The sequence below is a fragment of the Antedon mediterranea genome, chromosome 8, assembly GCF_964355755.1.
Source record: "Antedon mediterranea chromosome 8, ecAntMedi1.1, whole genome shotgun sequence".
Lineage (NCBI taxonomy): Eukaryota > Metazoa > Echinodermata > Crinoidea > Comatulida > Antedonidae > Antedon > Antedon mediterranea.
The window spans coordinates 27,686,839-27,702,829 of NC_092677.1; the positions used below are offsets into that span (position 1 = coordinate 27,686,839).

The 15,991-nt window shown below is 35.5% G+C and overlaps 2 protein-coding genes across 5 annotated transcripts; both read left to right on the forward strand.

Moving 5' to 3' along the window:
- The first annotated feature begins 1,469 nt into the window (after positions 1-1,469).
- Positions 1,470-5,121, forward strand: LOC140056778 (uncharacterized). Its single transcript, XM_072102255.1, has 5 exons — positions 1,470-1,668; positions 2,830-2,961; positions 3,255-3,399; positions 3,564-3,741; positions 4,063-5,121. Exons 1-5 carry the CDS (start codon positions 1,664-1,666, stop codon positions 4,611-4,613), a joined length of 1,011 nt encoding a protein of 336 aa, XP_071958356.1. The 5' UTR covers positions 1,470-1,663; the 3' UTR covers positions 4,614-5,121.
- Positions 5,122-5,923: 802 nt separating this feature from the next.
- LOC140056311 (uncharacterized) lies at positions 5,924-15,923 on the forward strand. Of its 4 annotated transcripts, none has more exons than XM_072101641.1 (18): positions 5,924-6,000; positions 6,561-7,098; positions 7,228-7,428; positions 7,539-8,258; positions 8,377-8,664; positions 8,904-9,134; positions 9,244-9,777; positions 9,893-10,165; positions 10,312-10,500; positions 10,632-11,279; positions 11,365-11,649; positions 11,863-12,090; positions 12,236-12,373; positions 12,585-13,013; positions 13,178-13,227; positions 13,348-13,611; positions 13,829-14,056; positions 14,332-15,922. In XM_072101641.1, exons 2-18 carry the CDS (start codon positions 6,747-6,749, stop codon positions 14,506-14,508), a joined length of 5,235 nt encoding a protein of 1,744 aa, XP_071957742.1. In that variant the 5' UTR covers positions 5,924-6,000; positions 6,561-6,746; the 3' UTR covers positions 14,509-15,922. The 4 variants fall into 4 exon arrangements, with proteins under 4 accessions (XP_071957742.1, XP_071957743.1, XP_071957744.1 ...); XM_072101642.1 differs by having other exon boundaries at positions 5,953-6,216; positions 13,181-13,227; positions 14,332-15,923; XM_072101643.1 differs by having other exon boundaries at positions 5,953-6,216; positions 10,318-10,500; positions 14,332-15,923.
- Positions 15,924-15,991: the final 68 nt, after the last annotated feature.

The window sequence follows — 15,991 nt, forward strand, 5'->3', positions numbered from 1 at the left end:
TGAAAAAAAATGAAACTATTACACAACCACCAGGAACATAAACAGCTATAGGGCGTGAACCGAAAGATTAATGACTAGACCTAATAGTGATAATGAATTTATGAAACACATAATTATACACTTGAATCTTGATAAAAAGAAAGAAATATCAGCTAACAACTGAATGTAACGAAGATTATGAGAAGGTGGTTTGGCGTTTGGTTAGCACACAATCCAATCTCACGAGGACACGCAACGCAAGGACGTCGTAAGCACAATAAGTAATTTTACCAATCACGAGCTAGATTTGTCTGCGTTTAACTGTTGTCACATTGGTAACTCGCGTGCGTTGCGCTACGTATTTGCGCGTCATAGTGGGAATCAAGATTAACACACTGATTGGTAGAATAGGATCGACTCAATAACTATTGAGGCTTATGGTTATCCTGTGGGATTAAAAGTTCTATCTTCACGTCCGTAGGAGCATTGGAGGCCGAATTAACATTTCGAAATGTCACAAATATGGAAGACTGAAAGATGAGGATTGATGAATTAGACTTTGATCTGTATTAGAGGTGCATTGAATTAAAGAACGTTATGATAATAATTAATGATTAACTAAAATTGATATTTTGTATTTGCATTATCATCACTATCACCAGTAGTGGTCACTATTTCATTCCTAGACTACACAGACTACACGACATTTATTCTCAACCAAAACCAGGTAAGACTTATTTTTTCCACTTTTGTAGAAAACCTATTATTTCTAATTATTATGCCGTTATTTTTTGTTGTAAATGCGATTATAATGATATTGCTTTCCTTAAGCTGTCGTGCACTCGCACATGTGAACGCAAAATGGTTATGCCTAGCCTACTCGATGGCTGATTGATCACAAACTACTTTGAAACTGCTTGACAGGATGACTACCCTACGACGATGGGCATCACTGATGGGACTTAATACACCATGCATGTTATAATGCACTCGGCCTAAACGCATTTTATTTGAAGACGGTATGTGCACTTGATGTAAACGCATTTGCTGACGAAAAACGCGTTTACTTTGCTGACGGTATGCGATGTAAACGCATTTAATTTGGTAAATACGGATGGGATACCATGTATAATGCACTCGACGCATTTTATTTGCTGACGGTAAGCACTCGATGTAAACGCATTTAATTTGGTAAATACGAACGGGATACCATGTATATTGCACTCGACGCATTTTACTTGCTGACGGATAAGCATTCGAATGCGTTTATAAGCACAATACTGTAAAACACTATTTTAATTGATTATTTTACGAAGAGGCCAATGAGGACACGCCCTTCCATTTTGAAAGAAACAGAACCACGAACTTAAAATACACCGTCGATTTCCTCCTGTAACACTCAATATAATAATTGTAGGCTACTAATTAAATATTTATTCACTGTCGTTGAGTGTGCTTGTCTAATAACAGCACGTTATTGGATCAATCGATGTCATACCTTCTATTCATCGTTGCTTATAGAATAAGACAAACAAAGATATTCAATGAAGCTGTATTATTCAGCGATTTTTGTAGTAACTGGCGGCATGATGAGGCTCAGAAAATACTGAGTGAAGAAAGTCACAATGACAGATATGCTCACGTCGCCATGTTAACATGTTGCTGTTTTAATACATAGCCATTCATGTTGTAAGTATTATCTCGATACGGTAGCATTAACATAATATGTATAATTAATTGATATTACTAAGCGTGGTATACGTGTTAAGAGATCAGCACGATCGACGCAACGCGCGGTCAAGATGACATTCCGTGTGCTGATAAGCTCCCTGTTTATTTCATTTGACAATACAACAGCGCTTTTAACAAATAGATATATTTTTTTAGTTTTTAATTTTCATATAAAGGTAGTAAATGTCCATGAAATTAACTTTGCTTTTGAGTGCTATTAGCCAATTATAGCTGTGGTTATAATACGTAATACTGTACGAGTATTCTAGCCGTTCGGGACCGTACAAAATGCCCAAGATACACTGACGTGAGAAACAAGCTAATTGTAAACGAGTAACCCTGCCCCACCAAAACGACACCTTGACAGCAGTCGCCATACATACCCCACTTAAAACTCCTGGCATGATTACCCATGGCTACACTAAAACGACGCCTAGACAACAGTATCCAACAAGTTGGTGCACAATGCTCGGATTGTGTTGTTGATTGTTGTATTTAATTTTTTTTAACGTTCATCTTTTTCACAAAGATAAGTAGGTTAAGCGTAGACTTACCTCCTTGTGATCTTTTTGAAAATGGCAATAATTCTAGTACACAATGATACTTTTGTGTCGACCGAGTCCAAATACTTGACAAATAAACCACAATGCTAAAAATGTCCCGGATCCAGCCACGTGCCTTTACACTTTCAATCTTCAGTCAAGTTATTCTTTACATGTAAAGAATAACTTGACTGAAGATTGAAAGTGTAAAGGCACGTGGCTGGATCCGGGAAATGTTTAGCATTGTGGTTTATTTGTCAAGTATTTTTTACTACACTACATAAAATTATTACGAGTACAAATAACGGGAAATAACGATGGTAAAGTTAAATTGATCGTAATTACAACAAAGATGACCTGTTAAGTGCATACACCGATCCATCGATAGACCTGCTCAGCAATGAACGATGGCATCGTTCATGGGAACACGTCGACAACGTATTTCATACGGTATGCTGTATACATATATAATATTGTGTGATATGAGCCGATATATCCAAATTCAACGTCACAGAACATATGAGAAATAATCTTTTCTATTATTTAATATAAATAGGCCTATATATTGTATTTTCAGTAAAGTAAAAGACACGAAATCCAAAATGCCGGCTGAGCCAAGCGATAAAGAGAAAGAAGAGAAGATGAAAGAACTCCTGTACCGGATGCAAGACGTTGAAGATGACGAAGGATTTGCAAAAATGGAAAATACGTAAGAAATCATTTTGTTACAACTTAACAGACGCGTGGCAACGCACAAGGAAGTGCGTGAGCGCAACGCAAGTAATTTGACCATTCACAAGCGGTAGATCATTATCCGAATTATCGCTTGTCATTAACCAACTTGTTTGCGTTGCCCTTACGCCCTTTCATGCGTTGCGTCTCATAAGGGCAGGAGTTGACGTTGAAGTTTGTAACAAAACCACTTTTTAGATATCGTTTTATTTATTATCCGGTAGCTGGAATATATTTTGAAGCTGTTAAATTTATATTTTTCTTTTACAGCCGGATGCGGTACTTAGTAGGATATGAGTGGGACTTAGAAGAAGCCGAAATCCGCTTACGAGATACCGTTCAATGGAGAAAAGAACGGCGTCCTCTTGAGGCAGACTGTAAATATTGTGAGGATCAGCCTGGATTTCATGCTTGGGTAGGTTTTATATATCTTTATAATTTATGTGTTGCATAAAATTACATAATGTATTGTAATATTGTATAAATAAAAAGTAATCATAATAATAACATATTGAATTTTTAATTATGTATACATATTATGTATACATATTATGTATACGTATTTTACCTTACGTATAGCGTCAAGTTGGTCACGACAAGACTGGTAGACCTGTCATTTACTCATGCTTTGCACAAGCCTCAACTCAGCACTATACAGCCGAGGATAATGTACAGCATTTATTACATTTGGCCGAGAACGCCAAGAGAAGTATGTTACAAGACGCTTGCAGATGGGTGTGGGTCCTTGATGTAACAGGTAGGCCAATGTTAAAACAATTATCAGCAGCACATGAAAAAAGAAACCCATAAATTTACGCGCGCGTTCACAAAGTTCTCTTTTCATCAGCGGGTGCACGCGCAAGTCAACGTGTGTTTATTTTTCATGGTACGTACATGTCAATCCTGTTAATTGCGTGCAATACGGTAAGATTTTAAATGTTCAATAGGCACAACTCAAGTCAGTTGACCAATTAAAGGCGACATTTCAATCCGTCTCGTCGTGATTGTCAAATTACCTACTTGTATTGTGGTAGTTTGTTTATGGTAGTATTAATGTTGACACTGTGATTGTTTTTAGGAATGACCCTATCTGCTTGTAATCCACGTCTGGGTAGCGCCGTCAACTCTGTGATAGCTACCCACTACACTGAACGTCTTGGAAACGTAATCATTGTGAACCATGGGTGGTTGTTTGAAGGTGCTTGGAAGGCCATTAAGATATTCGTACACAAAAATACGCTAGCTAAAGCTAGGCTAGCCAGAGGTGACAACAAAATCGAAAAATGTTTCGAGGAATTCTTTGACCCAAGTCTGACACGGTGGTTTTTGCAAGAACTACGATTAAACAAGCACAAACCGATGTTGCCTTCACAAAAGTCATTCTGGAAACCACCAGATGATCCAGACTCACATGATCCACGCGGCTGTCCAGACTATGTCAGGAATTACTTGGATCCATATTACAGACAAGTTGTTTGTAAACAGACGGGAATGTCCAGGGACGAACTACCAAAGACGCCACCTATGCACGAACCTCATCCTAACTATGTCCAAGATATGCGTGAGCGCGCCAAAAGACAACAGTCACGAAATCAAGACGATGAAGAAGATATTAACCAAGATTGGTGATTGAACTTATAAATACACACCTCTCTTTAATCAACCAAGAAGAGTGATTGGATGAATATACACATTTTCGCGTACTGTATATACGCGCGCGTATCCGTTCTAGCTTAATGCGCGCCTAGTCTAGAGAGTAACTGCAACTGCACTCAATGCAAACGTGCCGTCTAATCTTAATCAGGTTGGTTCACCGGCCAACTGTACTCAACTACGCGTCTACGCTAACGCCAGTGATTCTTCGATTGTGATTGGTTGTTTGCAGCCGCGAATTTAAGTGGAAAATTAATAATTATTTTAGCAAAGAAATTTACAAATCACCACAATGGTGCTTGAGTTTTTGTGTGATACTGCTGCTGCGGCTGATGAAGTGAGAATTATGTTTAATTAGCTCAAGACTTTTCCTTGATTTGTGCAATAATCAAATATACAATTTATATACGTGTTTAACGAAATTTATAAATTAGATATTTATAAGTGATTTTGTAAAATTATAATAAAAGATAATTTTAAACAATCATTTGACACGTCAATTCATTTTAGTAAATGTCTCTCAAAATGCGATTTTTTATCGTTAGGAACAGTGTACGGTAAAATTAGGTAATGAAAACCGTGGTGCGGAAAAAGTATATACCGGTATTGAACAATTTGAACAACTATAAAAAAGAGAAATGGCAACCTTTGGACTGTTTACCCAGTCTCAATAGGTCGCCCCTCTAAACCTATCAAGCCTCTGATGAAGTTTTATATCATTATAATAACTAACCAGTGTTAGTACAGCCTCAATTGATTTATGTTGAATGCGTCCGTAAAATATTCGTATTTTGTTGTTGGCTCTATGAAAGAGATTTAATTGTGCACGGAGGAGGAAACCTGTCACAAAATAATTCGAGTTCACACACAAACCTTCATTATTATAATATACGCTCTGAACTTGTCCATTGTTTGAACAACAGAATGGAAATACCCCAGTATACGTTGTGCTTTTGTGCCGGTAATGCGAAAGAAAATTCTAGAATCGCAGTTATTATATAATAATTGTTAAGCGTAAATATAGTAACAAAACGTAGGTGTTCTTTATCAAGACGAATGTCTAGGCATGCGCACTAGTAGTATGAACAACTGAATGTTTTTGTAGAAATAAACAAGGAAATTAAATAGAAGAAATACAATAATGTTATAAATTCAATGTAGACTGGAATAACTAATTCCTCCTCTGTGTTATCATGACGTCATACACCAAGACAGTTCCGGGGATTTCCACACTGCTATTTTTGCTGTGGTTTCCAATTAACAATACAACGTAGGCTAAAAGAAATCATTGATTCGTATTGTCTTCATGTCTCGGAAGTATAACCGAGCAAAGAATTGCTGTACTGGGTGTGTAAGATACATGGTAGGTTCTGTAGTCCCTGTTAAACAAACTAGGTTTATTGGTATTAATATAGGCAGGTAATTTGAAGAAGACTGTATAGCAGCCGGTAGATCATATCCTAAGCATGGCTTTATAAGCGGCTAAATTTGACTGTAGCTCGTTCTTTGTCAATGACGAAATTATAGTTGTTGCGAAACCGATAGTCAGAAATATGCTGAATGTCCTAAAAGAGAAATTGTAAGTATATGGTATTCTAAGCAACAATAGCTAAGCTTGGTCCACAACCGGGAATACATGGACATACACTATTCTTGAGTTTTTGCTGTTGCCAACACTCATGTTGGAAATTCCATGTTTTTCGTTTATTGTGTGCAGACATAACACTATAGTGGCGAATGTACCATGAGAAAAATCGATTTTCTCTGAATTCAAACACCTACCAAAATGCCTCCACCATTAAATATAATGGACTGTCGAACCGGCATGACATTTATTTATATTTTATTTAAGCTTACGTCATTATTTTCAATTATTAATACATTCTGAATTTAAATGTTTCATATGCACATTTTCAAATGTAGAGTCCGAGAAATTGGCGGGTGATATAGGATATCGTTCCGGTAGGTAACATGCCATTTTATTCCTATTTTGATTGACCTACTGTACTCAATAATTAAGAGCCTGAAAGAACGAAGTCAACAATATTCGAGTTACAAATTGACATTACGGACAACACGAACTTAGACCGAGGCGTCGAAAAGGAAACAATGGGCCAAAACCACACGGGCCTTAGCGAACCAAGCTCAGATGAAGAAAAAAGGAAAACTACAAAGAACAAAAACGGAGGGAAAACAAGTGAGAAACAGAAGAAAAAATTGTCAATAAAATCTATGAAAAGATCTATGAAACGTAGCAAAGATCAACCTGAATCTTTACAAGAAGCAACAAAACCAGCAAACACATTTGAAAATAAATGTTCGGAAGATAGGAGAGAGGAGTCGGATGTTGCATCTTCTACGTCAGAGCAATATTTGTCGTCTGCTAAATGCCGAGAATCAGAGAGCGGAGTGACGTCATCACCTAAAGATTCGTCAACGACAAATAAACCAGATGTCAAAGGTGAATACGAACTACACATAATATTCAGTGCTTACAATTAAGGGCAGTATATATTAAGACTTATTTTCGTAAAAAATAGGGTTTGTGATACATTTCAGATATTACCTAACTGAGGCCTTATCATTTCAGAAAAAGATTTGTCTTCAAATGATTGTCAGGCGAAGATGGAGTCACACGTTGATACACAAATGCATACTATTGACATGAATATAGGACATCTTCCAATCATCAGAATTGACCCAACTCAGAAGAAGCAGAAGAAACAAGCTGGAGAAGACATAACACGTGCTTTAACAGATGAGGTCACTAATGACTCAAACGTTGATACAGGTAGGTTGGAATTTAGTGTACTACTGTTAAGCCTAAAATAAACTAAAAATGTTCAGTTGACGTCACTACAAAGATTATTTCAAACTAACCAATCTCTGTTTTCAAAACAGACATGTGTGAGACATGTGGAATCAAGAATGGCACAATGTCCTGTGATGTATGTGAACATTCCAGATGTGATAGTTGTGATAAAAAGTGGCACAACAATCCGAAAAGAAGAAGTCATCAACGAAGATCTAAAAAAGAATCCTTGAATAAATCTATTGAAATAAAAGATAATTCTGATACAGGAGAAACTGAAAATGAAACAGAAGTGAATGGAATTAAGGACAATACTGACACATTATGTGAGACATGTGGGGTTAAGGTTGGTACCATGACTTGTGATGTATGTGGGAATTCTAGATGTGATAGTTGTGATAAAAAGTGGCACAACAATCCCAAACGAAGAACTCATCAACGAACAGAAACTTTAAATAAATCTATTGAAATGAAGGAGCATTCTGATACAGGAAAAGCTGCAAAAGAACCAGAGTTAAATGGAACGAGGAAAGAGAGCCTAAAAGAAAATGAAAGTTTAGAAAAGTCATTGAAATCGGAAGAAGTTCAACAAAGAGGACAAAGTGTACCATTAAACAGCATTGAAATGCGATTAGAGCAAAAGAATTTAGAAAATATTGGACGTAATTATCCTGAATTAAAAAATTACGCAAATGTTCCTGAAGTATCTCACGAAAATGGTAGAGATAAATCGGATGTCTTTCAACCAAATCAGATGAGTACATGTTACAGGTCAGATAACGAAGAACTGTTAGGTGACAATAGCCAAGGTAAAAACGAAATACATAAGCCTAACATTTAGATATAACATGTTTAATTCAGTTCAAATAGACAGAAACAACAACTGGATATGTTTAACAAATACTAAATGTTTATTTTATATAAAAGATGAGCTGTGTGTGCTCTGTGGTGTTGAAAAAGCTAGTATTCCGTGTCAACAGTGTGGTGACGCAAGATGCGTTCAATGTGACGCAAAATGGCATCGGCACAAAAACAGGAACAAACATATCAGGAACAAGACGCAAGTTTTGCAAGAGATTGCTGATGGAAATCCTAAGAAAGATACAGCCTCGACGGCGGAAGAGTGTGAACCAGGAATCAAGAAAAATGATGAAAGAACCAACAAAACTGAATACCAAGAAAATGAAAATGATTTTGACAAACCGACTGAGTTTGGTAATTTAACTTTTTACATTTACATATTTGGTAGATTTTATAGTCAAGTCTGTAACGAAAAGAAGACGTGCTTAGATACGATAGAGCTTTTGTACGGCGCATGCGTTATATTTGTATCTTGGATGCAGATCAATGGATTTAACTTCGTTGTTGTACTGGTGATAGAAGTAATAATTTTGTACTTTAAGCTGTTTTAATGTGATTAAAATGATTTCATTATTTTGTTTTTATCAAAACAGACATTTTTACTGAAGGCCTTACTACTCCAGAAAAAGCTTTATCTTTAAATGACCGTCAAACGAAAGCGGATTCACATATTGATACACAAAAACATACTATAGACATGAATATAGGACCTCTTCCAATCATCAGAATTGACCCAACTCAGAAGCAGAAGAAACAAACTGCAGAAGGTATGACACGTCAAGGTTTAACAGATGAGGTCACTAATGACTCAAACGTTGATACAGGTAGGTTAGAAAATATTTTCTGCAGTTAACGTCATTTCAAAGATTGTTTTACAAGTTAACCAATCTCTCTTAATTAAAGTAACTAAATATAACGTTTTATTCCAAACAGACATATTATGTGAGACATGTGGAGTAAAGAATGGCACGATTTCCTGTGATATATGTGAAAATTTCAGATGTGATAGTTGTGATAAAAAGTGGCATAACCACTCCAATAGAAGAACTCATCAACCAAGACCTCGAAGGGAAACATTGAATAAAACTACTATTGAAACGGAAGAGAATTCTAAAAGAGAAGAAACTGCAGAAGAACTAGAGTTGAATGAAATGACAGAAGAGAGCATAAAAGAAAATGTTGCAAACGTTGGACATTTCGAAAGTTTCGAAAAATCATTAAAATCGGAAAATAAAAAAGTTCAACAAAGAGGACAAAGTGTACCATTGAGCAGTAACATTGAAGTAAACTTAGAGCAAAAGAATTTAGAAAATATTGGACGTAATTATCCTGAATTTGAAAATTACGCAACAGTTTCTGAATTATCTCACGAAAATTGTAGAGATAAATCAAATATCTTGCAACCAAATCAGATAAGTACAAGTTACACACCAGATAACGAAAAACTTTTAGGCGACAACATTCAAGGTAAAAATGAATTACATAACATTTAGATTGTATATGACAGAGTATAGTTTAGTAATTAAAGATATACATCAACAATTGGATATGTTTCTCACACTTTTTTTTCTTATTTTAAAAGATGAGCCGTGTGTTCTCTGTGGTGTTGAAAAAGCTATTATTCCGTGTCAACAGTGTGGTGACGCAAGATGCGTTCAGTGTGACGCAAAATGGCATCGGCACAAAAACAGGAACAAACATATCAGGAACAAGACGCAAGTTTTGAAAGAGATTGCTGATGGAAATTCTAAGAAAGATACAGCCTCAGCGGTGGAGTGTGAACCAGAAATCAAGCAAGAAACAACAAACGAAACTGAAAACCAAGAAAATGATTTCGACAAAACAAACAAAACAGGTATTTCAATAATTGACATTTATATTTGGCAGGTTTAATAGTCGAGTACTTAGTAACGCCTTTTTAATATGATAACTATATTATTTCATTCATTAACATTTAACAAAAATCAAAACAACAACTTAATTGAGGCCTTTCCATTTCAGAAAAAGCTTTGAATGACTGTCAGGCGATGATGGAGTCACACGTTGATACACATATGCATACTATTGACATGAATATAGGACATCTTACAAACATCAGAATTGACCCAACTCAGAAGCAAGCTGAAGAAGACATGACACGTCAAGCTTTAATAGATGAGGTCACCAGTAAAGAAGCAAAATTTGATGAAGGTTGGTTTGGAGTTTATACCTATATTAGAATATTAAAGCTTATGTACCTCTGTATACGTCTCTCCAAATAAAATTTATGAAGATAATTATAAGAATTTTAATAACGTGTTTTTTTTTAAAATAAAAAACAGACACAATTTGTGATACATGTGGAGTTAAGGTTGGTACAATGACTTGTGATGAATGTGAAAATTCCAGATGTGATAGTTGTGATCAAAAGTGGCACAACCATTCAAAAAGAAGAACTCATCAACGAAGACATCGAAAGGAAACATTGAATAAAACTACTATTGGAGGAATGGAAGAGAATTTGGATAGAGGAGAACCAGAGTTGAAAGGAATGAAAAAGGACAGCGTCAAAGAAGCCTTTGTGAACTTTGGAAATTCGGAAAATTTAGAAAAGTCATTGAAATCGAAGGAAAATAAAGAAATTCAACAACGTGTGACATTGCACAACATTGAAATGAGCTTAAACCAAATGCATTCAGAAAATATTGTGATCAAATCGTTTAAAAATGATCCAATTGTATGTGAAGACATTGCCGACAGTAGAGGTAATGTCGATGTCAAACTGGACACGACACCCAGAGGTTATAGGTCAAACAGTATTGAAATGCAATTGGACCAAATGAATTCAGAAAATGTTGGAGGTAATCCTGAATTTAAAAACTACCAAAAGGGTCCTGAATTATTTCCCAGAAATGGTGGAGATACATCGGATGTCTTGCAACCAAATCAGACAAGTACAGGTTATAGGTCAGATAATGAAGATATTCAAGGTAAAAATGAAATACATTATTATACCAGTATACAATTGATATGTTTCCCACAAATGATAATGGTTTGTTTTATTGTTTTTAAAAGATGAGCCGTGTGTTCTCTGTGGTATTGAAAAAGCTAGTATTCCGTGTCAACAGTGTGGTGACGCAAGATGCGTTCAATGCGACGCAAAATGGCATCGACACAAAAACAGGAACAAACATATCAGGAACAAGGCGCAAGTTTTGCAAGAGGTTGCTGATGGAAATCCTAAGAAAGATACAGCCTCAACGACGGAGTGTAAACCAGAAATAAAAAAAAATGATAAAGAAACAAAAGGAGGAACTGAATGCAAAGATAATGAAAATGATTTTGACAAACCGACAAAAGGTAAAGGGTCATTTTTTCTGAATTGTGAAAACTGTTTTGTTTATAAAAAAAACAAAAAAACAAGAGGAAAATGTTTGTTATCATGCTAAGAAAATGTAATAAAGAAAGTATGTTTATTTTGAATTGTTCCTTATGATTGAAGCATAGGTTACCGTACCATTTAGGAATATACTATTCTAGATCTCAATTATTTATTGTATTATTATGTTAAAGAACCATGTGTTCTTTGTGGTGTCGATGACGCAATTATCCACTGTGACGAGTGTGGTGACGCAAGATGTATAAAATGTGACACGAAATGGCATCGACACAAGAAGAGAAATTCACATAAACGAAACCAGCCTCCTTCTAATATCGAAGGTATAATAGGTTACAGCAGCACTATTACACTACCTAACATAATGCCAGAAAAGGAGTTCAGTGATCCTGGAATCGGAGACGGTGAGTTGTTCCTTATACCAAGATATATTAGGCCTACTTATGAACTGATGATTGAAATGCGCATATAATCGCGCTTTCGTTTCAAGAGAATAAATTCTTCAGTTGCCAAAAACAGACTTCAATGCATGTTATTTGTTCATTGCAGAGATTGAACCATGTGGCATTTGTGGCAAGGAAGATGGAGCTATTATTTGCAATGAATGTGTATATATTTTCTGTAAAATTTGCGATGAAAAATATCATCATCATAAAGATAGAAAGACACACGAAAGAAGACACAAAGGTAACAACAATTTGTTAACAAAATATAATTTTAATTGTATCCGTAATCTATAAGACAAAACGAGTATATATATGAATATACGCATGCGTATAATCCAAGCGGCTTTGGGTTCGCGTGCTAATGAATTCACCTCGTGTGGAGAACAGCTTAAACTTTGTGTTGACCGCAAAATAGTCCGTTTTTCAGTTAATATTATATTGACATCTTACAGAAAGTAACCAGAAAATATCGGACAGAGTTGAAAATAATCTGAATCAGCCGGAAACGATGCCAGTTGGCATAAACGAGGTTTCCCAAAAACTAAAATCCGATTATGAAGTTGTAACGGAGAAAATCAACGCATTGGAATTAAGATTACAACATATGGACTACAAAGGGGATGAAGAACGCAAAGATATAGAAGGCGAACATAAGGAATTATTACGAAAAAGGCAATTACTTATGGTACGAATAGAAGCTGTTGATGCTATTGAGAACACATCACATTCAAGCCATGCTGGTAGCACTTCTCTAAACACCTGGACGACCAAAAGTGAAGTTGCTAAATCTGATAAACCTCGAGTCGTTTCTGGAAGGTCATCACTACGATATGTCATAGATCACGACGTTGAAACAGATGGTCCCGTTGAATACGAAAACGGTAAGAACAAAATAAATAATGAATTTGAACTCATTATTCAGTAGTACCGAAAATACGAAAATAGCACAATATTGTGCGTTGTTGTTGATAATTAAGGAGATTCTGTATACTTTAGTCGACTCACGCTGAAAACAAGTACAGCATTTCTTATTATTTAATTTCAGTAGCAAATCAACAACATGACTCTTCGATGCAAGATGACGTAATGATGCAGGTTAGTTCAACTTGACATGAACATATGGAATATACAGAATAATATAGAACATTAAAATACCAAATCTTTAATGGCGTCAATTATTTAAAATCAAATAATATAAATATTTTTCATTTTAAGGAGGCGAGAAATCAGGGTTTTGATTCAGATGATATACGAATTGCCAAAGAGCAATGTAAACAATCTGGTTGTAATTTTGTTCAATGGTTAAAATTCAATTATAAGGCGTTTATTGCCGAAGTATGTAAATCCGTAACAAATGAACTTCATCAGTTAATACCAGGAGTCCGAATTGCAGAAGCCTCGGTGATACGGTCACTAGTAAAGTACCCCGGTGACGTGAACAGAGCAAAAGCAACGTGTGTTCGTAAATTCGAGGCTCAGGTAGGGACTCACTTATTTTTGCAATAGCATAGTTCTTGGTGAAACTAAAGACAGTTTGACCATAGAAAGTAACTTGATTTGATAGACGCGCTATATAAATAGTCGCGCGCGTACGTAAGATGTTAGTACGGTACTTTAAAAATAAGGTGTCATCATAATAATTAAATGTTACGCAGTCGCAGGTAAACTAAAAATAAATAAAATTTAATTATTGTAGATTTGCGAGATCCTTCAATTCGAGTTTAGAAAAGACAGTCATAAACTTACTATGCACGAGGTTTCACAGTATCTGTACAAATGCAACGGTGATGTGGATAAGGTAATGGCGATGATTAAAACAGACGGCTACAAGCTTGACATTGCGGAGAGAATTTGGAAGTATGAAGACGAGATTGAGTCTGTATCTGTTCTATTGAAGAAACCAGAAGATTTTCAACAAGAAGAGGTGCGGATAACTTATTAAAACTTGGTTCTTAATTGACGCACGGAATGGCGTACGCGCAACGCAAGTGAATCGACCAATCACAAGGGACAGATTGATCCATTGCGTCGTGATTGGTTAGTTTACTTGCATTGCGCTTACGTCCTTACGTACGACCTAGTTGAAACCAAGCTTAAAAGATCGAGATCCAACATAACAAGTTATTGTTTGCTCAACAAATACTAATGTATGTTTTAAGTGCTAGATTTCCATTTATTTACTTTATATTGTTTTGACAGAGACACAAACGCTTGATAATGGCGGAGTTTGACCTGACCTGGGATGTAGCATCTAGATTGTTTGATAAGATTCAGGCGCATCGGCGGAATACAAAGACTGACGACAGTGAATTCAGTAGATGGGTACTGAATACACTGCGCTACGCATCGAAACACAGAACAAATCCGACAAAATAATAATAACAATCTTTCTCCAGAAGACAACCGAAGTCAAACGTGAAGACAGTCCAGTCCCTAGGCCTACTTTTTATTTCCTTTGAACTCACCCGGTGTACCGCAAACGTGACTTTACTAATACAACTTATGAATGCTTCTATGATAAGTAACTTTAAAATTCAATGGAAATTCATTAATTCAATTCTTTGCTTCGGAATCTCTGGTCCATAGAAAGTAAAATTACATATAAATGAATTAACAATAATCACTCAAGACTGTAATAATTACTACTAATTGAGAGATACACTTTAGGCTTAAGAAAGTAGAAAAGTGGCAATATACTGAACGCAAATGGAAAAAAACGCAGCATGTAGTAAAATACGATACGATAGAGTAAACATGCCAAAAAAACCTTTAAAAAACTTATATATCGATATAATTATATTTAGGCCTATGTCTGAGCCATCTTATAATTGATATGCTGTAGTTAACAATAGTTATTTTATTAGTTGCCTATCTACAAAATGATCTATTTCGAAAACAATGTTATTTATTTCGATAATGGTTTCTTAAATACAAAAATAATATTAATATAGGTCTATTCAATTAAAAAATATGAGCATAATTTCATTACGTAATCGTAAAATAAATAAGAAAATAATAAATATATGTGTACCTGGATGATGTCAATAATTATCTCATACAAAAAAAAAACAAAACAAAAAGAGCAGCAGCGTGCAAAACATGGTAGACATTTTTGTATTGTAGAAGATTGAGGTAGGTTTCAGCTACTATTTTCAGCTTGATTAGGTTGATAAATAATATTTCTTACTGAATGTTTTAAAAGTGTATGAGACCGTTCGGACTTTACAGTTTACACATGTAATGGTCGCATGAGGTGTAAATTTTGAGATATAGGCCTAAGGAACAATTTGAACGCGTAAAAAGGTGTAAATGTAAATTTTTGTCCCTAGAGTAATTTAGGTTATACATGTGTATTTGATTTTAAAATCTGAACACAGCTCAATTGAGTTTAAAGTCCGAGCACAGCCCCCGAGTAATTTATGTTAAACGTGTAATCGAGTTTAAAGTCCGAACACAACCTTCAAGAGATAAAATGCTATATTTTTAAGCCACAGTCCTAGTAAAAATATGACCTTTTTAAGTTTTCTAATGAAATTCATTATACCATCGTACAAAAATAAAACATTGTTGTCAATGAAATATTATGACATGAAATCACCAACAAGCGAACCGTGTGTAAAACAGACCAATCAAAAGTATAAGTGAGTGAAATACAGCCGCGTCAACAAGCGAACCGTGTGCAAAATAGACTGTTCGACTATCATACAACCATTTTAACTGATAACAGGCGAACGTTGCTGGTTGAAAAAGTTGATGAACGAACTCACGAAGAAGCGAACCGTGTGCAAAACAGACTGTTTTAACTGAGGAACAGACGAACGGTGTGTTAAAGATGTAATGTGAGATTTTTAAGTGCAAA

Coding starts and splice junctions, on each gene's coding strand:
- LOC140056311 (XM_072101641.1), top strand. CDS start 6,747: ATGGGCCAAAACCACACGGGCCTTAGCGAACCAAGCTCAGATGAAGAA. Junction 10,166..10,311: donor CGACAAAACAAACAAAACAG/GTATTTCAATAA, acceptor TTTCCATTTCAG/AAAAAGCTTTGAATGACTGT. Junction 10,501..10,631: donor AGAAGCAAAATTTGATGAAG/GTTGGTTTGGAG, acceptor AATAAAAAACAG/ACACAATTTGTGATACATGT.
- LOC140056778 (XM_072102255.1), top strand. Junction 2,962..3,254: donor TTTGCAAAAATGGAAAATAC/GTAAGAAATCAT, acceptor TTTCTTTTACAG/CCGGATGCGGTACTTAGTAG. Junction 3,742..4,062: donor GTGGGTCCTTGATGTAACAG/GTAGGCCAATGT, acceptor GATTGTTTTTAG/GAATGACCCTATCTGCTTGT.